We start from the raw sequence: 23,229 nt of genomic DNA on the forward strand, positions 1-23,229 counted from the left end.
AGGTGTTTGGGATCCTGCGATCGCCACCGCTCCAGCCGGGAACGGGAACTCGCCAGGCCCCGCTTGCCGTGAGGGCTGGGGGGTCGCAGCGTGGCTCCCCGGCACGCATAGAGTGAACCCGCAGGGAACGCGCACGAAGCGCCGCGAAAGCTGTCAGTGCTCAGCCTTGGGCCTCCGTGCCCTGAACCGCCTCGCAATGGGGTTGTGCGTTGGTGCCCGCTGGAGGCAGCGTGGGTTGCATCCGGTCCTGATGCCTCTGGTTTCAGATTTAGGAGGAAAGGTAAGAAAAGCTGCGAGTCCCCGTGGCGACTCAAACCGTTCCAGGCTGAACAGAGAGGGAAGGGGACAACAGGAAAACAAGTTCGTTTTAAAACAAAAGGCCAAATCTAACCCCAGCACAAAAGGAAAACACGTCCTCATTTGAGCCTGTGGGAGCTGGGCTGGCTTGAATTTAGCTGAAGTATGTCTGGTGGGGAGTTCAGAACCAAAATACCGCGTGCTTGTGTACCTGTGTGTGCGACGGGCTGCTGCCATCCGACAGCCAGTAGCCAGGTTTGAACCCAGAGAGGAGGAGAATGGGCCTGAGGCAAGAGGCAATTGCACATTTCATTGCGGTTGACGTATTAAATATAGACTGTGTGGTCTGAGGTCAGATTCCAAGCTGGAGACAGATTCTAGGGATCTGCCACTTGGATATGGAAATTAGAGGGGGCAGCACTGCCAGTTCTGCGTGACATTAACTTGCTGCTAAATGCAGGATTCCTGCTGCGAAATAAATACATCCCTTTGGTTTTGACGTTTTTGAGCAGATGCAGGTGTTCATCGGGGGCTGTTGGTGCTCTGTTCTGGCCAGAAAAGGCTAGATGTGGAGGTTCTTCTGGTGGCTGTTGTACGGTCATTCCCACACACTTTTATTTCCCTCTGCCTCTCCCTGCTCCCTCCACCCTCCAGCCGTGTTTTGTACAAAGTGAAAGGTTGGGATTCCTTTCCTGGTGGCATGCGGTTACATGTAGACCCTCAGCCTGCTTTGGGAACAGGCAATGTGCTCCTTGGGAGCAGTTGTTCCTCCAGAAGGATGTTGTGGGGTTTAGCGTGCGGTGAAGAAATTAGACCAACCCTGACCCCAGCCTTCCCCTCCCATCTTACCGGGTCTGGCTGCGTTGGCTGAGGCTCCGCGCAAGAAGGCCAACCTGGCGAGGGAGCCGCTGCTCCCGTTGGCGTCAGCGGGCCTGTGGGGAGCCAGACCTGACCCAGAAGCCACAGTGGCCTGAAGTGCTGTCACAGGAGGTGTCAGGGCTTCACAGCCACTGAGCACAAGAAGGCTTTGGCCAATCTGGATAACCACACGCTCATTCCTGTGCCATACAGAAGCCGTAATCTTTCTGGGGCACCTGTAACAGCAGATTCAGTTTGCTCTCCCCGTGTTCCCTGATCTGCAGCCACGAGGTCCAGTTGACTGCTCACAGGTAGCTTCCATCTGCGTTTCTCCTTTCTTTCCCTAAATGGGGAGAAATGGTTTTGGGAGAAGCCAGCGCTGCTGGTGAAGCCCAGCAGCTCCTCTTGCAGCTTTGTGTGGAGCTGAGCAGCTGCCTCTGCCCCCAGAGAGGAAGGAAGGGTGGAAAAAGGCTGTGAGGGGGTGAATTGGGCTGTGTTGTCCAAGAGCCCTAGAGCTAGGACTGTCCTGCACGGGTGCTGAGAACTGATGAATTCCCTGGAAGCCGAGGAGAATCTGACAGGCCTGGTAGAAGCACGAGCACCGTTATGAAATGGTTTTGTTCGTACCGAACATTCGCGTCTCAGAAACTTGACTGCTGGTAGCTGATACCATTCCAGCCTCCTGACAGCAATCATGAGGCGGTTTTTCTGTTTATGTTAATGACAGATACATTTGCATGTTAATAGCAGGGTTTGTCTTCAAGCTCTTCTCTTCCTGGGAAGAGCAGGGAGGCGTTTGGAATGGGTCAGAGGAGACCAAGCAGGGAGAATTAAGTGGAAATTTTTGGCCTTGTGTTCCAGAATTGGGCAGAAGCAGCTCCTCTGTGAGCGTCGGCTGTGCTGTCCTGGGTGGGTTTCCCAGCGGTGCCCGTGGTGGAGAAAGCAGAGAGATTCTGGAGTGTGAGATACGAAGCTGAACTGCAGGGGCATGGGGGGGGACAGGGCAGTCCCCTCGCAGGGCGCCTGGCAAAGTGTACGATGTGTGCGCAAACGAGCGGCTTCTCCAAAGGGCGAGGAGGCCATGACAGCCTCAGCCTCCTTTGCCTCACTGGCAGCTGAGCTTTGACTCAGCTTCTGCAGGCTTGACAATAAGCTCACTGCTGACTCTGTGTCCCCTACTGAAGTATCTCATGTGATTTCTAACGCTAAGCTGAATCCAGAGACCCCTCTCTTCAGCAAACTGACAGCCTCTTCTTGCTCAGGGCTTTAGACCGCTGCTGTCTGGAGTAATGTTTAGGATCTGAAGGCCCTGCAAATCCTGGAGTCGATGTGTGGTTTGTAAGGAGGATCAGGCACAGAGTTTATTTTTTTTCTTTGCTGCAGTCTCTTGCAAGTGGAACTAGGCTGGGCTCTGCTTACAGGGAGCTGGAAACCCTCCTGGAGCCGGTGGGAGTAGGATGGTGTCACCCGACACTAAGGGAACATTATCGGTTTGCTTAGGGATCTGCAGCAGACTTAGGACAGCGCTAAGTCGTAGTTACACTGAAGGCTTTATTTTCTTAACAGAATTTTATTATTAGTGTAGCACAGAATTTATTGTTAGCATGGCACAGGATTTCCACAAGCAGAATTGCTGTAGTACACAGTAAGTAATACATTACTTGCTATATGTATACGTAGCGCAATACGGAATTTATGGTACAACTTCCTTGTGATTTCTGATCACCTGGTGCACGTCAACTCAGATCTTAATACGTGGTTTGCTATATCAATATCACAGTCATAATCCAGACTCTAAAATCCTATAAAAGCAGACGAGGCAATCCTGGGAGGAAGCAGATGATGGTGGAGGCACCCGGGGCCACTGGAGCTCACAGCTCTCGCTGCCAGCAGCAGCTCTGGTCCAAGCTCCCCCATTTAGGAGGGGAGATTTTGTAGACAGCACTCTGGGTGCTCTTACGCTTCCCTGTTCTGCGGCTGGATCGTCAGCACCGCCAGCTTGGCTGAGTGCCTGGGACGCTCAAGGCTGGCACTTTTTGATGCCGTGTCCCCTGTCTCAGCAGGCATAGAATCATCGAGTCTTTAAGGTTGGAAGAGACCTCTGAGACCATCAAGTCCAATCGTCAACCTGACACCACCATGCCTACTAAAGCATGACCTGAAATAATCTATAGGCATAACTGGCCTAGAAGTGCCCAAAGAGGCATGAGCCTGTCGGCCTGGGTTTCATGGAATCATGGAATGGTTTGGGTTGGAAGGGACCCTCAAGGGTCATCCAGTCCAACCCCCCTGCCAGGAGCAGGGACATCTCCAACCAGATCAGGTTGCTCAGAGCCTCATCCAGCTTGGCCTTGAATGTTTCCAGGGATGGGGCATGGTAAGCAGGGTCCTGTCACAGCGTGGAAACCCTTCCTAGCTGGGAAAACTGGGCTTTCCTTGAGCCTCTGGTACTTCCATAAGCTTCAGGCACCTGGGCAAAGGTGGGGGACAAGGGGATGCTGTGGAAAAAGCCTGGTGCTCCACTCCCTTGCTGCATCCTGAGGAGTACCTGAAGAGTTAGCTAATTTCTCTTCAGGAAGGAAAATTCTTTTTCCCAAATATTTGTTTACACAATTAGGCCTACAGCACTGCAAAACCCCTTTCCGTATTTCTGACCAGGGCTTAGCGAAGAGAATAGAATTGACTCCGGCATCCTACCTCAGGAACACGTGGCTGCAGAGGACAGCAATCGTGTTTTCCAAACCTCTTTTGCTCCCTCCTTTACACAGCCAGTACGGCCTCCCAGATTCCTGCCACTTGGGAGGCAGGAATGAGATGAAATGGATGAGCTGAGCATCCTGAAAGCTTGGAGACACGGAGAGCTGGGGGACGGAGCAGTGGACAGGGCTGTCCTGTGCCCATGGGCTTGCTTGTCCCAGTCCAGGCCAGCCAGGGCCTGCTGTTAGAGGCTGCCCAAGTGCCGTTTCGTGCCTGAGCGAAGGGAAGGAGAACGAGCTGGCTCCTGTTGAGCAAATATCCGCATCCTTGCAAAGCGGAGCAGCAGGAAGGATTGCCCCGGGAGCGAAGGCCGAGGTTTGAGCAAGGCGCCTTCAGGCTCTGTAGCTGCAGGATGCTTCTGTCTCCAGAAGCTGCTCCCTCTTGGTACAGACGCCCTGTCTCTGTGTGAACAGTGTTGCTCCTTTATCCCTGCTAAACGGTGCTTCTCTGTCCAATCCTTATTTTATCCTTCTCCTTCCATGGACTGAGGTTTCTGAGCCTGCCAGTGTGCGTTACCTCAGTACTGGTGCTCCTGAGCACTGAAACTGGGACTCAGGGACTGGGTTTGGCTGCTTAACTCAGTTGGTAGCTTCACGTAGACATGTTCCTCTCCTGTCCTTAGTTTTCTTAGGTTTGATGGCTAATTCTTCTGAGGCAAGGATGATGTCTTCGTCGCACGTGGACATGGTACCAATGCATTGGAGCTCTCGGTGGAATAAATTGCTTATTCCCAACTCCTGACTTCAGAGTTTTGTGTGGTAAACCTGACCCCGATTATCCTGGAATGGCTCTTGGTTCGAAACCTGGGCAATAAGGAGCTTTAATTACCTGTCAGAGTTATCTAATACTCACGTGCTGTTTGTGGAGGGTTTTTTTTTCCCTAGCAAGAGGTTGAAATGGAAGTACAGCGTAACGTTGTTGCCATGGGTTGGGATTGTCCTGAGCAGCTGGCTTCCACGTGGCCTAAAAATATTGTGTGCCATGGAGTCACTGCCGGGCGGAGGGGAGAGATCCAGACAGCGCGTCCTGCATCCGCCTTTGGATCCATGGAGAGCGGAGGTGGCTCAGGAATACTCCAAGCCAGACATGAGAAGGTGGGGGCGAAAGATCAGGCCTCTGTGTTTGGGCCGTAACGATGCACCTGCAGCCCTGGCACAGCGATATGGACGTGGACGTTTGGTGACAAGCTGAAGGGACCTGTCCTGCCTTTGCTGAGGATCTGAAACACCCCAGTGAGGAGGAGGAGGAGTGAGGGGGTCAGATGCATCCTAGCGTTTGAGTCTGTTCTCCAGTGCTTTGCTCATCCTTGTCTGAAACAACTCAAGTGACGGAGCTCCAGGTGCTTCCCTGGGGAGATCATTCCACAGTCTAATAAATCTCTCTCTGCTAGGAAATGTGTCTTGATAACCAGCCAAATTTTTCCTTTTCTTAGTTTAGTTTGATTATTCTTAGCATCAGAGCACCCAAAGATGATCCCGCTTCTTCCTGGAGGGGCTGCAGTTCCTCCCCTCCTCCCTTGACTCCAGTGTCAGGCTAAGATGTTGAGTCAGATCTTGACTAAGAGTGGCAGAATCTGGCCTTTTCCATGTGCTTTTCATCTTGCAGAACACGTTACATTTGCTGTTCTCTGTATTTCCCTGGTCACGCGTTTGTATCTGTGTGTGTTGCACGGTGTGTGTGTGGCACGGAAAGCTGGGCCTCTCCTCTAGCTTTCCATGATTCTGTAAATCTCTGTCATGGAGCTTCTGCATGAGCTGAAAATCCCAGATGCTTTTCCTCTTTCCTTGCTTTGTTTTTTTTTTTTTTTTTTTTAATCAATAATCACACCAGTCCTTGCGTCTCCTCTGATCCTTGTGGTTTGGGGCTGTTTCTGCCACAGGCAACGTTAGCTCGTGTTCTGCTCTCCTGTTGTTTCTCACCTTGTTCAACACCTGTTTCAAACCTAGTTAGAATCATAGACTCACAGACAGGTTTGGGTGGGAAGGGACCTGTAAAGCCCACCCAGCCCAACCCCCCTGCCAGGAGCAGGGACATCTCCAACCGGATCAGGTTGCTCAGAGCCCCGGCCAACCTGGCCTGGAATGTTTCCAGGGGTGGGGCTTCCACCACCTCTCTGGGTAACCTGGGCCAGTGCTCCTTTTCCATGACTTCAACAGACCGTGGATAGGGCCTGCAAGTCCTTTCATGTTGTTTCTTCATCTTTTTTCCCCTAGAACCTTCGACATATCCAAATTACATAACATTTACACCTTTAATTAGCAAGCCTTCCCCTGCCCTCATTCAGAAAAGTCAGGTCTCACCCAAGGGCTGTCCTGGGCACTTCGCTGTGCCTGAGCAGAAGCGTTGGGATGGAGGATGGAGGTCTGCTGGAAGAGGCCATCATCTGTATTTCTTGTTCTTCCATCACCTGCTGTTGCCAAAGAGGAAAGCTGTATCGATGTGTGGCAATCGCGTGTTTAACTTGATGCTTGCTGTATCTGCTGCAGGTTGTGCGTTCCTCACGTACTGTGCCAGAGACTCTGCCATCAAAGCCCAGACGGCGCTGCACGAGCAGAAGACTTTGCCGGGGGTAAGTCCCAGCGAACTGCGCCTCGAGCTCACGCCGTGGGCAGGCAAACCAGGGGTTGTCGGGGGGGGGGAGCGAGGGTGAGAAGTGCTTGGGTTAATTTTCCTGTTTGTGGAAGAGAAGTGTGGTTTGGGGGCTGGGAGAGGGATGCGGGAGCCAAAGCAGAGCGCTGCTCTTCGCGGAGCTGCTGCTTTTTTCTCCGCTTTGCCGAGGCTGCCCCATGTAACTCCAGCCAAGCCTATTTCTGCGCTGCTCTTTGCTCTCTGTGATGTGATGTGTCAGCTCTCTGTCCCTGTGGGCTTTGAGGTGCAGTGCAGTGGCCCAGCCTGCACGGTGGAAAGCTGACAGGAGACAAAACAAGGTACCGGACCCTTTTGCTCCAGGTGTACAGACCTTCCTGGTGCCTCCGCTCCCAGTGTGCCGTTGCCCTGTGGGGTGCCTGGACAATTTGTTCAGTGGCTCCGTGCAGGACCCAAAATGACTTCAAGTGAAGTCGGATCAGCTCCTCAGAGGACAAAATACACTTACCACATCCCGTTGTTTGGAAGAGAAATGGTTTACCTGGGTGAGACCAAGACTGTTGAACTAGCTGTGGTCCGTTCCTGGGTCCTGCTCGCGCCACAGCTGGCGTTGGGAGCAAAGTACGGCAGGGATCGCAGGAGATCAGGCACTGTGGATCAGGTCCCTCCTCACAGGGAGGTCCTCTTCCTCCCTGGGACCTGCTGGTGAGCTGAAATGAGTTCTGAGTTGTTGCCCTTCCCGTTTTGGTATGGTTTGAGAGCTTTGTCCGGGTAGTTCCCTTGCTGCACCGAGGCGGTTGATCAGGCTCATTGGAAGGATTCCTTTGGAGGTGAGTAGGCGGAGGAGTTGGGGACTTATAGACAGAAGCTCGCAGGAGGCTCTGAGTGCTCAAGGCGACAGAATAATTAATGTAAACCGGGGGTCTCTGGAGAGTGGCTGGGAATTCTTAACCATCACGTTTCCTCTTTAACCCATACAGGTCCAAATAGCTTCCCTCAAGACCTCCACACGCGCATCCTTTTTCATATTTCTTTCCCTGTGTTCCCTTTTTGTGTGGGTCTGTGTTGGCATTTGAGGGTTGGAAAATGCCACTTAACCTGAAACTTAATTAAGTGGTTAATTATCTCAGGGCAGCAAGGGGGAAGAGTGCGAGTAACCAGGTGCTGAGATACTGTTTGAGTTCGTTTTGTGGGAGGGTGTGCGTTGGTCCAGGGCAGAGTTGGCAGAAGAACAAGTCCAGGGATGGAGGAGCAGTCGTGATGAGTCATGGTATGGTGCTGTAACACGGTGGAGAAGACAGACATGTCTCTACCTGGTACCTGTCGAGGGATTCCGGAAAGTTACTCACGTGAGGCTTGGTGGATTTGAGGCGATCGCAGTTCTGCTGCTGTTCTCTGTGGGGAATTTGTTGCGTGTTTCGTGATGTTCTCTGCCGTTTGTGCTCTCAGTGGTTGCAGAGCGCTGCACGGAGTAGCAGTGAAAGCAGCGATTTGTCTGTGGTGTGGTGATAGAAAGGCTTTTATGTTGAGTGAGGTACAAGAAACTGCTTGGGAACAGTGAGAAGTCTGTGCTGGCTGAGTACTTTCAAACACGTTTGTCTGGAGACAGTTAATGAGCAATGTGGTGTAATTAAGCTTCAGAATTAAGATGAAGAGGAGCTGTGCTCCATTTGGAGCTGTCTATTTTCAGGCTGGCAATGCACCACTTCATCACATTTAGTTTTTCTTTTGGAAAGTCCCTCAATGACCGAGCAGGCAGGATTCTCTCTCTTTGATAATTTTGGTGACCATTTAGAGATGGTTGCTACCAGAATGGAACGGATCTCCATCCTGATGCGCGTCGAGTTGGTTTGGGCATGGATGTGGGCTGGGTGACCTGAGGTAGCCTGGTTTCCTTGTGTCTGTCCCTCTGACCGAACCGATGACAGAGACTACGATGGAAATAAGTCACAGGTAGGAGTGCTGGGTAGCTGAGGAGCTCTGTGGCAAAGCCTCTCACCGGAAATCCAGTGAGGACCCTAGCACAGGACAGAGAACAGAACGCACTGGGCCACAGCACTGGGATTTCAGTACATTGGCCATAGGCTGGTAAACAAGTGCTTTCTTTTTCATTTTACCCATTTACAATCTCTTTATTGCACATAGCAATAGCGGGAAGAAAGTTTAAGAGTATATGACATGGATGTAGGACGACACAAACCGGCGTCTGAATGCGTGACCAAGGAGCAGCATGTTTAGAGACAGCAGGGGATCCAGCTGGCACAGAAAGGATCTTTTCCACAGAAGTCCGTAGGAATCTCTTGGTCTCTTTTTGCTTTTGTGGCATTTCTGGCAAGTTCTGCTTTTGAGAGATCAAAATTCTCCTTTATTTTGAAATTGAGGGCTGTTGGATCTATAGTAGGTAAGTAGAATTCAAACTCAAAAAAGCTTATTTTTTTGACAGTAAGGCTTAGGATCTTTTTCTGCAGGTAGACAGATTTTTGGATTTCAGCCCCTTTTGTGAGGGCTGGTGCGCTCAGAGTGTAAAGCAAAAAGACTGTCAGCTGTGTATTCTGTTTTCTAAAGCACCCATGGTGCCTTCAGAGCTCTGGAATCGCTGTTGGTGCAGTCTGGAAGCAACAAATGCGTGAGTCTTCCTTTGGGGAAGGAAGGATGGAGCTTCCTAGAGCAGAGAGGTAAAGAGCGTCCTCGGGGAGTTAGCAGCGGTGTCTGATCACCCCGGCTTGCTGAGGAGCTTGAAAAGATGCTGAGTATCCCTGCCCTTGCTGGCAGCTGGGGTGAGCAGGAGGAAAGCCCTGCCTTGTGGCTGTGTGGGTAGGGAGCCCGTCTCCACGTGCTGCGGCATGGGCCCTCAGTTGTGGCCAGCAAGCTGTGAACCTCAGCACGGCACGCGGCAAGACACGGACACGGCGACACGTGCCGAGCGGGAAGCAGATCACACCTTGCTCCCAGTGACTGGTGCTGTGCAGCACACAGCGCCAGCGTGGTGGCCAGCTCTCTGCCCAGCACCACCTGCTCGCCAGCCTGGCACGCTCCTGCTCGCTGCCCTTCACGGTACTTTTTGCATCCTGCCTGTGCAAAGATCGTGTTCCCCAGTTTTCCTCCCTGAGGACAGGCTGGGGACCTGCCTGATTAAATCTGACTCGGTCCCAGTAAAGCAGCTTGACAGGCTCCAAGGCTCAACAGAGATGGAGACAGATCTGCCTGAGGAACAAAACAAACCAGCTCCCTTTGTGGCTGGAGTCTCAGGGAAAGACACGCAACCCACGGAGGCTGAACGGAGGCAAAATCTTTGGATCTGGAAAGCAGAGAGGGAATCAAGCCCTCACACTCCTTCCTAAATCTGGTGTTCTCTTCAGCTGCCAGCCTGCCTAGCGATGCAGCGTTTCACCTTCTCCCCGCTCCCTGGCACGCTCCTCCCCGGCTCGGTGCAACGATATTATATCTCAATAACCCATGCCTTTGACTCGTGATTGTGCCTTCGCTTTGCCGAGTTCTGAAAGGAACTGGAGAGGTTATTAATGACACGCCGTGATCACACACCAAGTTACAGCCTCTCGCTAAGTGAAATCTGAGGGAGAAGCAGCCAGCTTTTCAATATTGCGCAGAAACGCTTTATGTCTCCTTTCATTTGCAGCCAGACGGTTGCAAATTACATAAAATTGCTCCTGGAGAAGAAGGGGAAGAAGAATAGAGGGGGGAAGTGGAGGGGGGGAGGTTTAAAAAAGTAATTCTTCTGGCAAGGTACAGTTACAGTTTTATTTCTATGCAGAACAAAGAAGGGCTTGCTGAAAGGTGGGCAAGTAAGTGGCAGAAATTGGTATTGATCCAAGCTGGGAATATGGGCAGTTTAAGAGCAGCGATGGGGGTGCTGAAACGTGGCCGCGTCAGAGGGAGAACTCATGGATCCAGGGGCACAGGAATGGAAAGTTACAGGGAGCAGCAGCACGAGAGCAGAGAGGGGCTCTGGGAATACACAGGGGTGGAGATGCTGCAGCGCTGCCTCAGATGGTTGGGCACCAGGGCTGATGCAGGGACCCAGCAGAGCTTGAGCAGAGGGCGTCCCTGTGCTGCTGGGAGCAAGGGCTCGCCGCGGGCCAGCTGCCAGCATCCGCAGCCCGTGGTGGTAGACAGGGACACCGGTGACTGGAGGGGTTTTGGTAGAGAGGTGATAGCGTCTCGTTCTCCGCTCCCCTTTCTTTTGTGCAACAGTCTTGACCAGTATTTCTGAAAGTTTCTTCATGTGGAGACTACGGGATGGAGCAGCTGGCAAAGCTGGGAGACGCGCTGAGGAGCGGAGTCGGGGGCCTGAGTGTTTGGTTGGGGGCTGAAGCTGGACTCTGGTTGTTGATCTTTGAGGTGGCTCCTGCAGCTTGAACCTTTGGGCAGGGCAGGGTGGAGAAGTTTTATTCCTGTGTCCATCCTGCGGGTTTGATGGACAATATCAGCAAATTCCTGTGAGCCGCGGGAGGTAGTGACGCAGAGAGCGTGTCAAGGCCACCTCGTTGAAACGGCAGCACCAGGACGTGAAGGTACTGGGCTAAAGCGGCCCCTGGGCGAGGAGCAACAGGCGCGCATGTTCGCTGCGGAGAGAACTGCAGATGCTTACGCTGCTGGGCTTAAGGGGCTGAGAACCAGCAGCGAGGCATGGCAGCAGCCCTACGAAGTACGTGCTCCAAAGAGGCAGGAGGAGAGCAAGCTACCAAGGCAAAGGTTGGCTCCTGCTGCCTGTGGAGTTGGAAGGATAACGGAATTAAAGATCAGCACCCACGTGCTGGCCAAACGCACACGTGTAGGCTCTGTCCCGTGCACGAGGGGCTCCCCTTTCTCCCTAGAAATTGCAGCCCCGTTGCGCAGCTGGGCACTGGCACCTTGTAGCGCAGAGCTTAGACTTCTGCCTCCCGGAGCTGGCGTGTTTCCTGGTGAGCTCACCAGTGCTTGTGAACGCACGCACACACTGCCCTGCCCACCAGCCCACCCGGACCTTCACCCGAGCGTGACTCTGCGCTCCCTTCCCCCCAGCGCCGTTCGGTACGCGTGCGTGCGCACAAAGGTTTGTGAGTGTGGATGTAGAATCACAGTGGTCCTTCGGAGCACTGAGGACCTCCTCCAGCTGAGGTTTTCTTATCTCCAAGAAGATCCTGTGGTTGCCTTGGGCCTCTCTTCCAGGCTGTGAGCACCCCCAAAGTGAAATACGGTCTAATATCAACTGTAACTTTTGTAGTTCAGCCCAGAGAAGAGAAGGCTCTGGGGGTTCTTCTGGTGGCACTGGGACTCGGGCCCGTTTGCAGTGATTTTCCCATGGGCGCGTCCTTATTGCAGGAGGTTTTGCACCGCTCCAGCCATGAACGGTTGCCATGGGAACTGGTGCACTCGGCTGGTGTGCAGACGGAAGGTCCCTGCTGCCGTCTGCCTGGCTTCGTCAGCAGCCACCAAAGCATGGTAAATTAGCAGGGACCTCTTCCCAGCTGCTGTAATTAACCAGCCGTGGGGGGAGAAGAGGTGGGGGCACGGCTGCGCTGAGGAACGCCGGTGCCCTGGCCTGTCAGGCGCAGACCGACCGCGGCATGTTAACCTTCTAGCATGTCCATCTCTGCAGACCTGGCCGTGTCCCTTAGCCCAGCCTTCCCGTGCCCCTCGCGCGTCCCTTTGCTGGTTTGCCGAGCTCCTTGGAGGCTCCCGCTTGTGCACAGAGAAGCACCTGAGCGTGCTCGCCGGCCCAGGCGTCCAGGGAAGCAGTGTCCGTGGTGCACCAGTGAGCACAGGGAAGATGGGTGTTGGATGTCTTCTCCAAACAGCCAGACAGAAAGATCAAAGCCAGGTGAGTGTGGTGGTGCTCCCAGCTTTCCCCTCGGTGGCTTCCTTGCACTTGCTCAGAGCATCTTGGTCACTCATCTCATAGCATCTTGTTTCTGCTTTCTGTAGACCTGCTAAGCACTTTCCTCCTTCCTTTGAGGTGGGGGTGGCTCCTGTGACAGGACCTCCTTGGGCAAGCCAAGGACAGCAAGACCCTGCAGCTGACACAGGATTATGGGCCTGAGCAGCAAGCTGTGCCTGGGTCCTCAGGCCCGTGGCTTCCTGGTGGCCCAAACGATCTCTTGTCTCAATGAACTTGCCAGAGGAGCTTTTGGGGTTTTCAGGTCCTTCAGCCCTGTCTTTCAAGAGTGAGGAGGAGCAGGAGGAAGTCTGGGGCCAGAGACTACTCTTCTTTGCGCTGCTGAAAAGCTCTCTTGAAACCAGAAAGGTACTTGCCTGGATTTGGCCCAGGATTTTTCCTCCTCTTGCCTCTGTGGGAAACTTGTTGTCCTAACACCTGCAGAAAAGGATCTGGGAAAGCTGGCACTTCCCTTTCCTCACCTAAAAGCTCCTTTGGCCTTAAGTGGCGTGAATCACAAGCGACAAGAATAGATCAGGGCAACAGGGAAGACCATCTAACGTCCTCCTCGATGCAGTGCCCTGCGGCGCAGTGACACATCGAGGACGGAGCCCCATGAGGACAGACTGACCATGGAGTCCTCAGGGACCACGCTTACGTGCATCCACCAAACGGTCACATACACGACAGGGGCTGTGGTTGCTGTGCTGGGCTGGTTTCCATGCTGGTTGTCTGATGCTGATGCCCAGTAACTTCGCATCCTGCTTCTGCCACAGGCTTCCTGCACGACCTTCGTTGTCAGGTGGCTTGGTTCCTCCACCTGGAACCCAGTACTCCCAGTTATCCTCGTCTCTTTCGTAGTGGGATTGGATGAGGTGAATTCATAAGCAGGCTTCAGAGCTGTGCTGGAGTGGTGCTTGGTGCTAACGTTGCTCGTGTTTCTGTGGGAGACAACTCCCCTTTCTCAGGGAGAAAATCCAGAATAACACTGCTGCCAGGATTATTCTGGGTGGGACCAAGGTACACCGAGACATCGCTGCAAAGATGCAAGCAGGAGGGCCGAGCACTGAGACTGGCGCCAGTCCAGCACTGCTGCGTTCCCGACCAGAAGCAGAATGGGAATGACCAAATCAGCGTTCAGATTTGCGTTCCGCACGGCTAGAAGTGCTTGTGATTGTCCAGGCAGGGCGTTTTTAACTGGCCAGAGGAGGACCAGCCCATGATTTGCAAAGCCTGAGAGCCCAGGACCGAATTCTTCCAGGCTTGGCTGCCTTTTGGTTCCTGGGGTCCCAGAGGAGCCAGCCTGCGTCGCGCATTCCGTGCTCTCTGCCTCTGACCCACTTAACGCCGCGAGGCTCCCCTGTGTTGCACCTGGGGGGCTGTTTTACATCGCTTACTTCTAATTAATAGAGAGGCTTGCCCTGCTGTCCCGGGGGGGCTCTCCCTCTGTCCACCAGTTTGAAAGCTGAGGAGGTGAGAGCTCGGGGTCACGGCTCCTCCTTGGAGAATGCAGCAAGAATACCCGTCCAGCCGGGAGGGCAAACGCCAGGGAGAAGCCGAAGGGGGGGCAGCGGAAGCTTGGCTCCCTCCCGTGTGCTGCCCCATCTGCTGTCCCTTGCTGCGTGTGGCTGCAGAGGGCTTCTGGAGCGCGGTGGGCTGTGGAGCTGACGGCTCTCGGTCTGTGGTTAGCAGTGGGCAGGAAGGACCGTGAGGGGCTCGGGGTGGGGGACGTGGAGCCTGGGGTAGCCTGACAGCATGTGCTAAATGTTAATGGGCTGTTCTTCAGAAATTAAGAATAATAACACTCCTTGAATAATTTAATGAGGAAAATGAAGCTCAGCTAGTGAGGCAGGCACAGGCTCATCAGTCATTTGCTCAAGATCCCTGTGCCACGTGTGTGTTCACGAATATTTGTGTTCTTGCGTGGCCAAGGCATGCGTGGCCGTGCACGCGCATCCGCTTGGCGCTGGAATTTAAGGGAAGCTGATCCCAACTCGGCTGGACTCTGGGCCCAGCTGGGCTTTCCTAGAGTCAGGGGTTTTCTCGGGTTGCTGTGCAGCCTGAGGTGATGACTGGAGGCCAGGAGAATTTGTACTTCCAGAGTTTGCTGTGCAAGCCAGAAGCACGTCCTCCCTGCTTCCCTCTTCCTCAGGTGGCAGGGGTGAAGCTCGGCCATCCTTTCCTGGAGGGGACGGAGCTCTTTGGCCGAGACCTCTGTACAAAGCTGAGGACCACACAAGGACGCTTCCCAAGGCCTTGGACTCTCTTTGTGTTCGTAGGCTCACACCTCTGCTCAAGAGGCACTGTTTTGCTACTGTGTGGAAGTTAGGAGGATTAAAGGGTTGTTGCCATTTGTGGAAGCCCCTGTGTGTCCACTTCTCTGCAAGGAGAACCCTGCCTGCCTCTGCCTCAGCTGGGAGACCTCCTGTTTCAGGAGGCAGCAGGCAGAGAATCCTGCTGCTCTTCTCCAACCCTCAGCATCCGGACAGATTTCTTCTGTCTTGTTTTCTCCCTTTTTAGTAACATCTTCCAGAGCAGATGAAGACCAGCCCACGGTTCGGTGGGTGGCTCTCAAAAGTCTCCGGGGCTGGCGAGGTCTCTGGAAACAGGCACCCCTCCACCAAGGGCTTGGTCTGATGCGGGCAGAGGGTGAATCTTGCCCTGCCCTGCTGAAGTGGGCGAGAGAGAAGCCGTGCCCATGGCTGCGGGGTGCAGAGCAGCCCACGCGCTTGGTCTCACCCCAGGTGGCCCAGCTTCCTCGCGTCACCACAGCTTCCACTGCACCACCTCGCTGCGTTGGCGTCAGCGCTGGCACCGCCGCCGGCGTGGCGTCGTGCGGTGGCCCTGCCGTGGCTGCGGGACGCTGTGGGTCCCGGTGGGGTGCGGGTTGAGGGGAGCCCGCCGTGGCTCAGCATCCCGGGGGCAGTGCCCTCAGCGGTCCCTGAGGTGGGGGGAAGGAGCAGGGTGGACAGATAGGTAGAGGGAGGCCCCTCCCCAGAGATGATATCAAAACGTCTCTTTTGTGCGAAGCAGAGGGAATGCCCCCAAGAGCTGGTTTCCATGGCAACCACAAATGTCAGGTTCCATGTGGTGAATAACCGTTTCCATGGCAACACCTCCTTTACCCTAGGTGCTGGGAGCTGGAGTGACAGCCCTGGTGGGGGAGGGGATGGGAAGATGTCCTCAGGTGCTTAACCCCCTCCTCCACCCCCCCAGCCTTCCCAACTCCTCGCCCCATGCCCTCGGCCCCAGGGGCTGATGCGGGTGCGATGCTCTTGGCTTCCACAGCATCCCTGCCTCCCTCCCTTCCCCCGTGCGGATTTGCTCCTCGCAGAAGCCGAGATCCGAGTCTGTCCCTCCGTCTCCCTGCCCATCTGTTTCGCTTAATCCTGGTTTTGTGTGCTGGGTGGAAACAAAGCTATTTCTCAGTGCTGCAGGAGCGGTGGGGAGCGAGGTGGCCAGCTGCCCCTCTTGGCTCTGCCCTGAGCCCTCTCTCGTGAGCACACATCTGGGCTGGCTGCCCTCTCCTGCTCAGCCTGCTGCCAAAACACCCCCATCTTCCAAAAATCCCCATCTTCCAAACACCCCCCAGCCTCAAAACACCCCCATCCTCCAAACACCCCCCAGCCTCAAAACACCCCCATCCTCCAAACACCCCCCAACCTCCAAACACCCGCAGCCTCGGCTAGCACGGGCGTATCACCAGAGGCCGTGAGCAGCATCAGGAGCTCGGAGAGGAAATCTGAGGCTTTCTGGAGCAACATCTGACCGCATCCTTCTGAACCCCTGCTCCGCATCCCGCTCGGCTCCTGGGCTGAGACGCCTGGTCCTCGGCAGCTCCCGGGGGGAGCAGCAGCCCGGGGCCTGGCAAGCGCCAGCGCTGCATGTGCTGGTGCCGCGTGGCAGCGCAGCAGGGCGTTAGGAGCTCTGCAAATCCGTGCAGCTGATAAAGGGACCCTCAGCCTTTCCCTCTTTCCCAAATGACACAGCAAGTCTTGGGAGATGGAGTTGGCACTGCTGCCTACCGAGGTGCAGCGTGGCAGCAGCTGGGTCTTATTCAGGGAGCTCCAGCCCGTCTCTGGCCCTGCCCAGTAGCCTCATGTTGCTCCTTGAGGCAGGGATGGGGTCGCCTGGGGCTGCTCCCAGCTTCTGCTCATCCTGCCTGACGTCCCCCAGTCGGTGGAGACCACCGCTTGGAGACCCATAGCGGTCCACGCTTTGCGTGCTGGCAGTTGTTGACAGTTTCATTTCATTTTCTGATTTGTTGTTGCTGTTTTTCCTGAGAGTGTTTCCTAAGAGAGGGGGCAGTCTATGCCTGGACCTTCAACTTGGTCTTCCCGGTGACGTTCTGACAGGGTTTTGTGGTGAATGCCACTGACACCAGTCACTGTCAGCCTCTGTGAGTGATGCTGAGAGACAGGGAGCGAGATGTGCTGTGAATGTGGAAATCTGCCTTCTGCACCGTTCCTTGGAGGGGGTTCCAGCTCAGTTGGACCCTGCTAGCCTGGGAAGGGGGTACAGCTTGTCAGTTGGCTTTCTGGGCAGCACGGGACACACGGACCTTCCAGCAGATGAGGGTTTGGCCCTGCTTTGCAAGTCAGACCGTTAAGTGTCCTGTCTCACCTGGTGGGTTCCCACGTCACACGAGCAAAGCACCCCTCCAGCTCGTTGCTCATGCTTGGATTGTTGCTGATGACTCTCACGGGTGCAAGAGAGGTAAACAGCTCTTCTGCACACCCCGTTGAGAGGAGTTCTGTCACCTTCAACCTGAGCGTTCCCGTTGAGGACGGGAGATGCTGCTGGAGAGCAGCGCTGCCCTTCTTCAGAGCCACTCTGACTGCGTAGGGCTGGGGACGGGGAAACGTAAGGTGCCTGCGTGCTGCGCTGCTCCCAGCCGAGCTCAGAGGCACTTTCCTCCCTCCTTCAAGGAAAGTAGGTGGCTCAGTTTGGTGGTGAGATGATGACCATGGGCGTAGGAAGAGCTTCCAGGCACAGTCCCACCTTAGGCCACCCTGAGCACTGTTCAAGCTCCGCTCTCACTGTGATGCGCTGGTTCCTTGGAGACCTTTCTTTGCCCCTTGCTGTGTCTGAGGCGGCAGAGGTTTATGCACGGCGGGCATTTCCAGGCAAGTAGGGGAAGAGCAACAGGTTTCCTTCTGAGAAGTCTGCAATCCGCGTGGTCCCTTCTGCAAGGGTTCTGGTTGCCATCATGATGCCTTGGTTCCCGTGTGCCGCTCTTCTGCTCTGAACAGCAGGCGGAAAGGGGCACCCGCGTACCGCTGCCGTCGGCACGGCGTGCCAGGCAGCTGGGCCAAGCTCTAACCCTCTGCGTTTCTCTTTCGTTGCAGATGGCGCGCCCGATTCAAGTGAAACCTGCAGACAGCGAGAGCCGTGGAGGTAGTTGTCATCTCTCCTTGTTTCTCCTTTGGCAGCTTTCTGCTTGTGAAGGGGGGCCCAAGCAAAGAGGCAGAGTCCTGACCTTCTTCTCCCCACAGTCTGCGTGATGGGATGTTTGTGTGTGCCAGGGATGGGGGGGGGGCAGGAGGAAAGTTTAGGGATAGGCACTTTGATGTGTGGCCCCAGGGGTCAGCAAATGGGAAGAGGTTTCTTCATTCTTACACCTGATCAGCCCAGTAAAAGCCAGATCCCTGCACTGGTTTTTTAAACCTGTTTAGCTTGCTGCTCCGCAGCCAATTCTCCCGCCTGCAGCTCGCTGCTCTGCCTCCCCCATCGCTGCCGGGCTGCCTGTCTGCTCTCAGGCCTGCAGCAGCCCCCATCGCACTGTCAGGGCCCAAGTGCTGCCGCAGAAAATAGCGTGGGATGGGGAAATGGGGTCTGGAGGGAAAGGATTGCGAGTTCATCGTGAGATGGAGGTGCCCTCAGCCTGCAGGGGACCAGCGTGGTTAGAGCAGCAGATCCCGAGTCGTTCAGAGCTGGAGACTGGGAACAGGGAATCTCCGTTAATGTCATGGGGAGCTCGCAGCGGCTCAGGTGCCTCCTCCAGGTGAAGAAGGTTTGCAGCTCCAGCCCTTTCCAAATGTAAAAACTCATTTTGCTGCTTTTCCTTGTCTTCCTGACACATCTCATTTCCTCTTCTCTCCATTTCTGCCTCCACCTCTCCATGCCTCGCGCTGCTGGTGCTGTCTCTGACAGCAGCTTGGTAGTGGGGAAGGAGAATTTGTGAAGCTGTTTGTCCTGTAGCGCAGCGTATCCGGCGTGCTGTGGTGAGATTTGGAAGACTTTTGTTTTACATTTTAAGGAGTCAATTCCAAACAGTTTGTAGTGACTTTCAGTTATCACGCTGGCAGGAACACGAGATACATTTAATAATCTTTTATATGAATGTGTGTACTTGTGGTTGTGTGATCCTCCTTTAAAAAAAAAAATCTATTTAAGTCAGGTCATTTTTCCAAATAGAATCTCTGCTTTTCATTATTTGCTTGAGGGATAAGACACCTGGCTTTTACTGAAGTCTGGGCGTTTTTCTTCCCTGGGGCTAGACTGAGGATCTCAAGACGTGCTCCTTTGGAGAAGAACCGTGGCTTAAGCCTCCGGAGAAACCAGAATGTCTAAAACCCACAGGACTGGATTAGTCCCGCTGTCCTTCAGCCCCTGGTTCAGGGTTGAGTTTAAGGTCCTTGTCCGTGCTCTGGGCAGTAAGAAGAGACCAGTGCCTTCAGGGTAATTCTCTCTCTTGGTCTCGATACTGGTGTTAGGGGTGGATGAGCTGTCCTTCAGAGGTGCCTGCAGTGGAGACAGGGGAAGCTGGCTGCTCGCTGCCACCTCGTGTTGCCTCTGGATACAGGCAGTAGGTGGTCAGTCCTTCCGCTGCCACACTGATTTAAAACTTACACCCTCCAGATTGCTAATTAATGCAGAAATGACGCAATTGTGTCTGAGGTTATTCCCAATGAGCGTTTAAAAAAAAAGCATAGGAGACTAGGAAAGCCTTTCCCAGTCGTACCAGTAACTCAGCCCTAAAACCAGACCGACCACTACAGCTTTCTTTTCTTAACAGTTTGTGTCTCTGATGACTGCAGCTCTGCAATCTCTGTTGTCTCATGCGAGGCTGAGGTAACTTCTGCAGCCTTTCCTTTTACTGGTGGGGCACTAAGGGACTTTGCTCTGTACACGGCCACCTCCTATCACAGAATGGGTTTGGACTTAACACCTCTGGTGCTCCTCTGTCAAACTGAGCTGAAATAGCCCAATAGGGTTCAAAACCAGGGTGCTGATTCGGAGCTTTTGGTCCAGGCACTGGACTCTGGAACCTCTCACCTTATGAAAAGTGCCACGGTCTCTAACGCCTGCAAATGTCGGGGCATCAGCTCGGCTTCCCGGCCTTTGGAGCCTGAACGCCTGCTTCCCCGCAGCCCATGTGCCTAGCTTCCTTCCGGCGTTGTTGCAGAGCTCAGAAACAAGTAGCTCCCACAGGATCCGTGGCAAACTGGAATTTTTCCTGAGGCAGAAGCGGCATCTGAGTCCGGTTGCTCTTTCCAAAGGTTTCTGTCGTGGTGCTCCACTTGTTGGAGAAGTGGATGAGGAAGTCTGCAGATCTGGGAAGAGCCATTCCCTGCAGCGATAGCCCCACACTGGCGGGGATTTGGGGCAGGGTAGAACTTCTTGGACGTCTCAAGGGAAGAGCTGCACGCATCAGTGAGGCTCTTCTCTACATGGTCCTGGAAGGGAAACTCTTTCATTCTCTCTATGGACAGACAGCTATCAAATACGTGACGTTAGAGCACCAGGATTTCTCTCCTGGTCTAAGAGATGCTAATTTTTGTGCCAAAGGGGCAGCTTTGGCCAAGCTCTGCAGGGGATATCTGAGCGCTCGCTGTTGCTGCGCCCTGCCAAAGGAATTCACGAGTACAAAGATGCCGCCTGTGTGAGTTCAGGGGGGACCTGTGATTCTGGTGCAGGCTTTGTCAGCTCTTTCCTCCTTTCCCTCGCGCCCCTCACGTGAGCCTGGGAGTGCCAGGAGGAGAAGGAGCGAGGGGGCAGAGGAGACTGTTTGGTGCTTCTTGCCAGGCCTGGAGCACTCCGCTGCGCTGATGCGATCTGACAGCTAGCCCGAGCCCGTCAGCACTGCCTCAGAGGCGGGGAAGCTCTCTGCGTACCCAAGGAGATTTGCTGCATCCCGTCCACGGCCGACTGCTCAAGCAGCCTTCCTCCCTCTCCCCGATCCTCGCTGCTGACAGCTGCTGGCCAGATGACCTAAATCCACTGGGTTTAAAGAGGAGCGGTGTCCAGTGCGCTCTCCTCTCGTGGCTGAAGCTTTCAGCCTTAACCCCTGGCTTTTTCCCCGCTGTATCTTCATCAGCGAGCTGCTCTGCGCTGGTCCTCCTCCTGCTGCCGGGGTGACTGTCTGCGCCCAGAGCGCGTTTCCATGGGAACTCGACTGTCGGAGATCAGGGACAATTCTCCTGGTTGCTGGACAGCATGGGAGAAAAAACCAAGAGCTGGAGAGAAAATGAAGGAAGAATGACAAGGGGAGGGTGTGCTGTTACAGGCTGGGGAGAGGAGCTCTTCCAGGGCTGCGGGAGTCCCTGCTGAGGAGCCGGAGGAGCCGGTGACCTGCAGCGGTGGCCTGAGGGTGCCGGCTGCTTGGGAATCGACCGCTTTGGAAGCAGTGACAGCAGACTTCAGGTGACAGGGCTTGCGGAGCTCCGGCCCAGTTGTGGAGAGGTGAGGCAGCCGGGTTACTGGTGGGGGAAAGCCCCTGTTTGGGAGCTGCCTGAATAAAAAAAAAGAAAAGCTGATATTCCCACATAAACACAGGGCTTCCAAAATGTTCCATCAGCGAGCCCTGTCAGACCACGGAAGACCTGCAGGAAAACTGCGAGCACAGAGACGAGCATCTGCCGCGTCAGTGGACCTTTCCCAAAGCGCAAGGTGAAGAAAAACATTTCTGATCCAACAGAAGTGGTGTAAGGATCAAAGCACAAGGATTATCCCAGAGATTTCAGGGCCCTCTGAAGGTGAAAACAACCGGTCATGGGTAGTTTAATGTTGATTGGATTGCAAGTTGACGAGGTTCCTTTTCCTTCAGTGCCTCCGTTGCAAAGCTGTGGCCCCTTGCGTCCACTCGCCTGCTGCTTGGGGGAGCCTCCAGCATTGAGTGGCTGTGGCAGCCGTCAGGTCTTCACGCTGAGTCATCAGCCAAAACTGGAGCCACCTCTCCAACTCTCCGCTGATTACTCACAGTTCTGCTGCAAAACCCTTTCTTTTACAGAAGATCAGAAACAGAAAAGTGACATTACATCCATGTAGCCGTATGTTCCCCCCACCTAGGGTTCCAGCTTTTCGGATTTCTGATCTACCTGACTGTCCCCCTTGTCCTGACGCCCCCCTGCCGCCTCCCCAAACAGCCAGGCGTCCTGCTGGAGTCCCTGAAGAGCCAGGCGAGGCTGTCAAGTGCGTAGCCCACAATTATTTCCCTGTTCGTTCAAAGAGCAGGGGATTATTTTTACAGCATCCCAAGTCAGTATAAATATTTCCCTGTGCGTTTCTCCTCTTTGTCGATGCGGTTTTTGAGGAACTCCCGCCCTGTTTGCGATCCAAAGGCCGCGGCGTGGTGCAGGTATCTGACACAAGGCCTGGCTGCAGCTGTGATAGAGGTTCAGGGTAGAGGAAGGGGGAACACTGCAGAGCCCAGGTGTCCCCTCCCATAGCCAAACTGGGACCACATGTGGCACCAGGTGAGGTTAATGGGAGCACAGAGCTGCTGCTCCCTTAGTTTCCATTCTCCTCTCCACCTCCCAGTAAATATGTTCCTGACTAGACCCATTTTTTTTTCCCACTCCCCTTCCAGTCAGATTTTTCATCGTCTCTACGTGCTATTTTTTTTAGCTGGTTTGCCCACCGGCATTTCTGAGCTGGCCCTTGGCTGTGGGCAGAGGATGGCTTCCTGCTGCTTTATTGCGTCCTCTGCCCTGACTGAGGACTACCGGGCATTGTCAGAGCACGAAATTTTGGATGGACTCAAATCAGCTGGAAGAGCGTCTCCGAAACGCAGCCGTTGTCATGCAGGGGCAGGAAGAAATGTAGAAAGAATTGTGACAAAAATGAAAGAGGAGGAAATTCCCACAGGTTTAGTTATCCAGGGAATAATGAAAATGGGAAGCCGGGAAATCTGGCTTTTAAAAAACACACAAGGCCGTGTATTTCAGCCACTTCCAGGGATGTAAATTGAGAATATCTGGGATTGGGTAAGAGCCTTAGGTGCATCGCTTTTAACCCTTTATCTGTGGTGGATCCCAGTGGCGTGTGTTGCGTGTACTCGTGCTGCTGGAGAGCTGCATGAGCTTGTTCCCCGGTGTGTCTGCGGGGCAGAGCGGTGAGCTCGCTTCCTTTCCTGGGTGGGAAGCGAGGGGAGGAAGGAAGGGGGCTTTGCCGGCAGTGCGGTGTGCAATGTGTCACCCATTCCTGCGGTACGGACACGCCGCAGCCCTGCTCTGCTGCCGTCGCTCCGAGAGCTGTTGTTTTTCGGGTCACTGCACTTAGACAGACAGCAGCTCCCTGCTATTTTCCCTGATGTGCGTCACATTGCACTGGCTGTGTTGGAAGCTGGCCCCTCCGATCCTGTCGCTGGCAATAAGGAATCCTCCCTCCCTGCTCCTCGCCAGCCGTATCCTGACATGTTCACTCCTGTGGGTCACGTCTGCCCATGGATGTTTGGGGCCATGGGGAGGGTTAATTCAACGCAACAATCTCCTTGGAAAAATGGAGATTGGGCTGGCGGTGCAAGGTCCTGCACGTGGGTCGGGGCAATCCCAGGCACAAATCCAGGCTGGGCGGAGAATGGATGGAGAGCAGCCCTGAGGAGAAGGACTTGGGGGTGCTGGTGAACGAGAGGC

At 54.4% G+C, this 23,229-nt stretch overlaps 1 protein-coding gene across 4 annotated transcripts in view; it reads left to right on the forward strand.

The window, feature by feature from the left end:
- Positions 1 to 23,229, forward strand: part of CELF5 (CUGBP Elav-like family member 5) — a 37,135-nt gene that overhangs the window by 876 nt on the left and 13,030 nt on the right. For 2 of the 4 annotated variants that reach the window (XM_086767649.1, XM_086767651.1), the window contains exons 2-3: positions 6,399 to 6,481; positions 17,722 to 17,773. In XM_086767649.1, the coding sequence (XP_086623775.1) occupies positions 6,399 to 6,481; positions 17,722 to 17,773 (135 nt within the window). Of the gene's footprint in view, positions 1 to 6,398; positions 6,482 to 12,211; positions 12,320 to 17,721; positions 17,774 to 23,229 lie in introns of those variants that run through there. The other 2 variants (XM_086767650.1, XM_086767652.1) reach the window with 2 other exon arrangements.

This window comes from Chlamydotis macqueenii, chromosome 26 (assembly GCF_036417535.1).
Source record: "Chlamydotis macqueenii isolate bChlMac1 chromosome 26, bChlMac1.mat, whole genome shotgun sequence".
In the NCBI taxonomy this organism is placed as follows: domain Eukaryota; kingdom Metazoa; phylum Chordata; class Aves; order Otidiformes; family Otididae; genus Chlamydotis; species Chlamydotis macqueenii.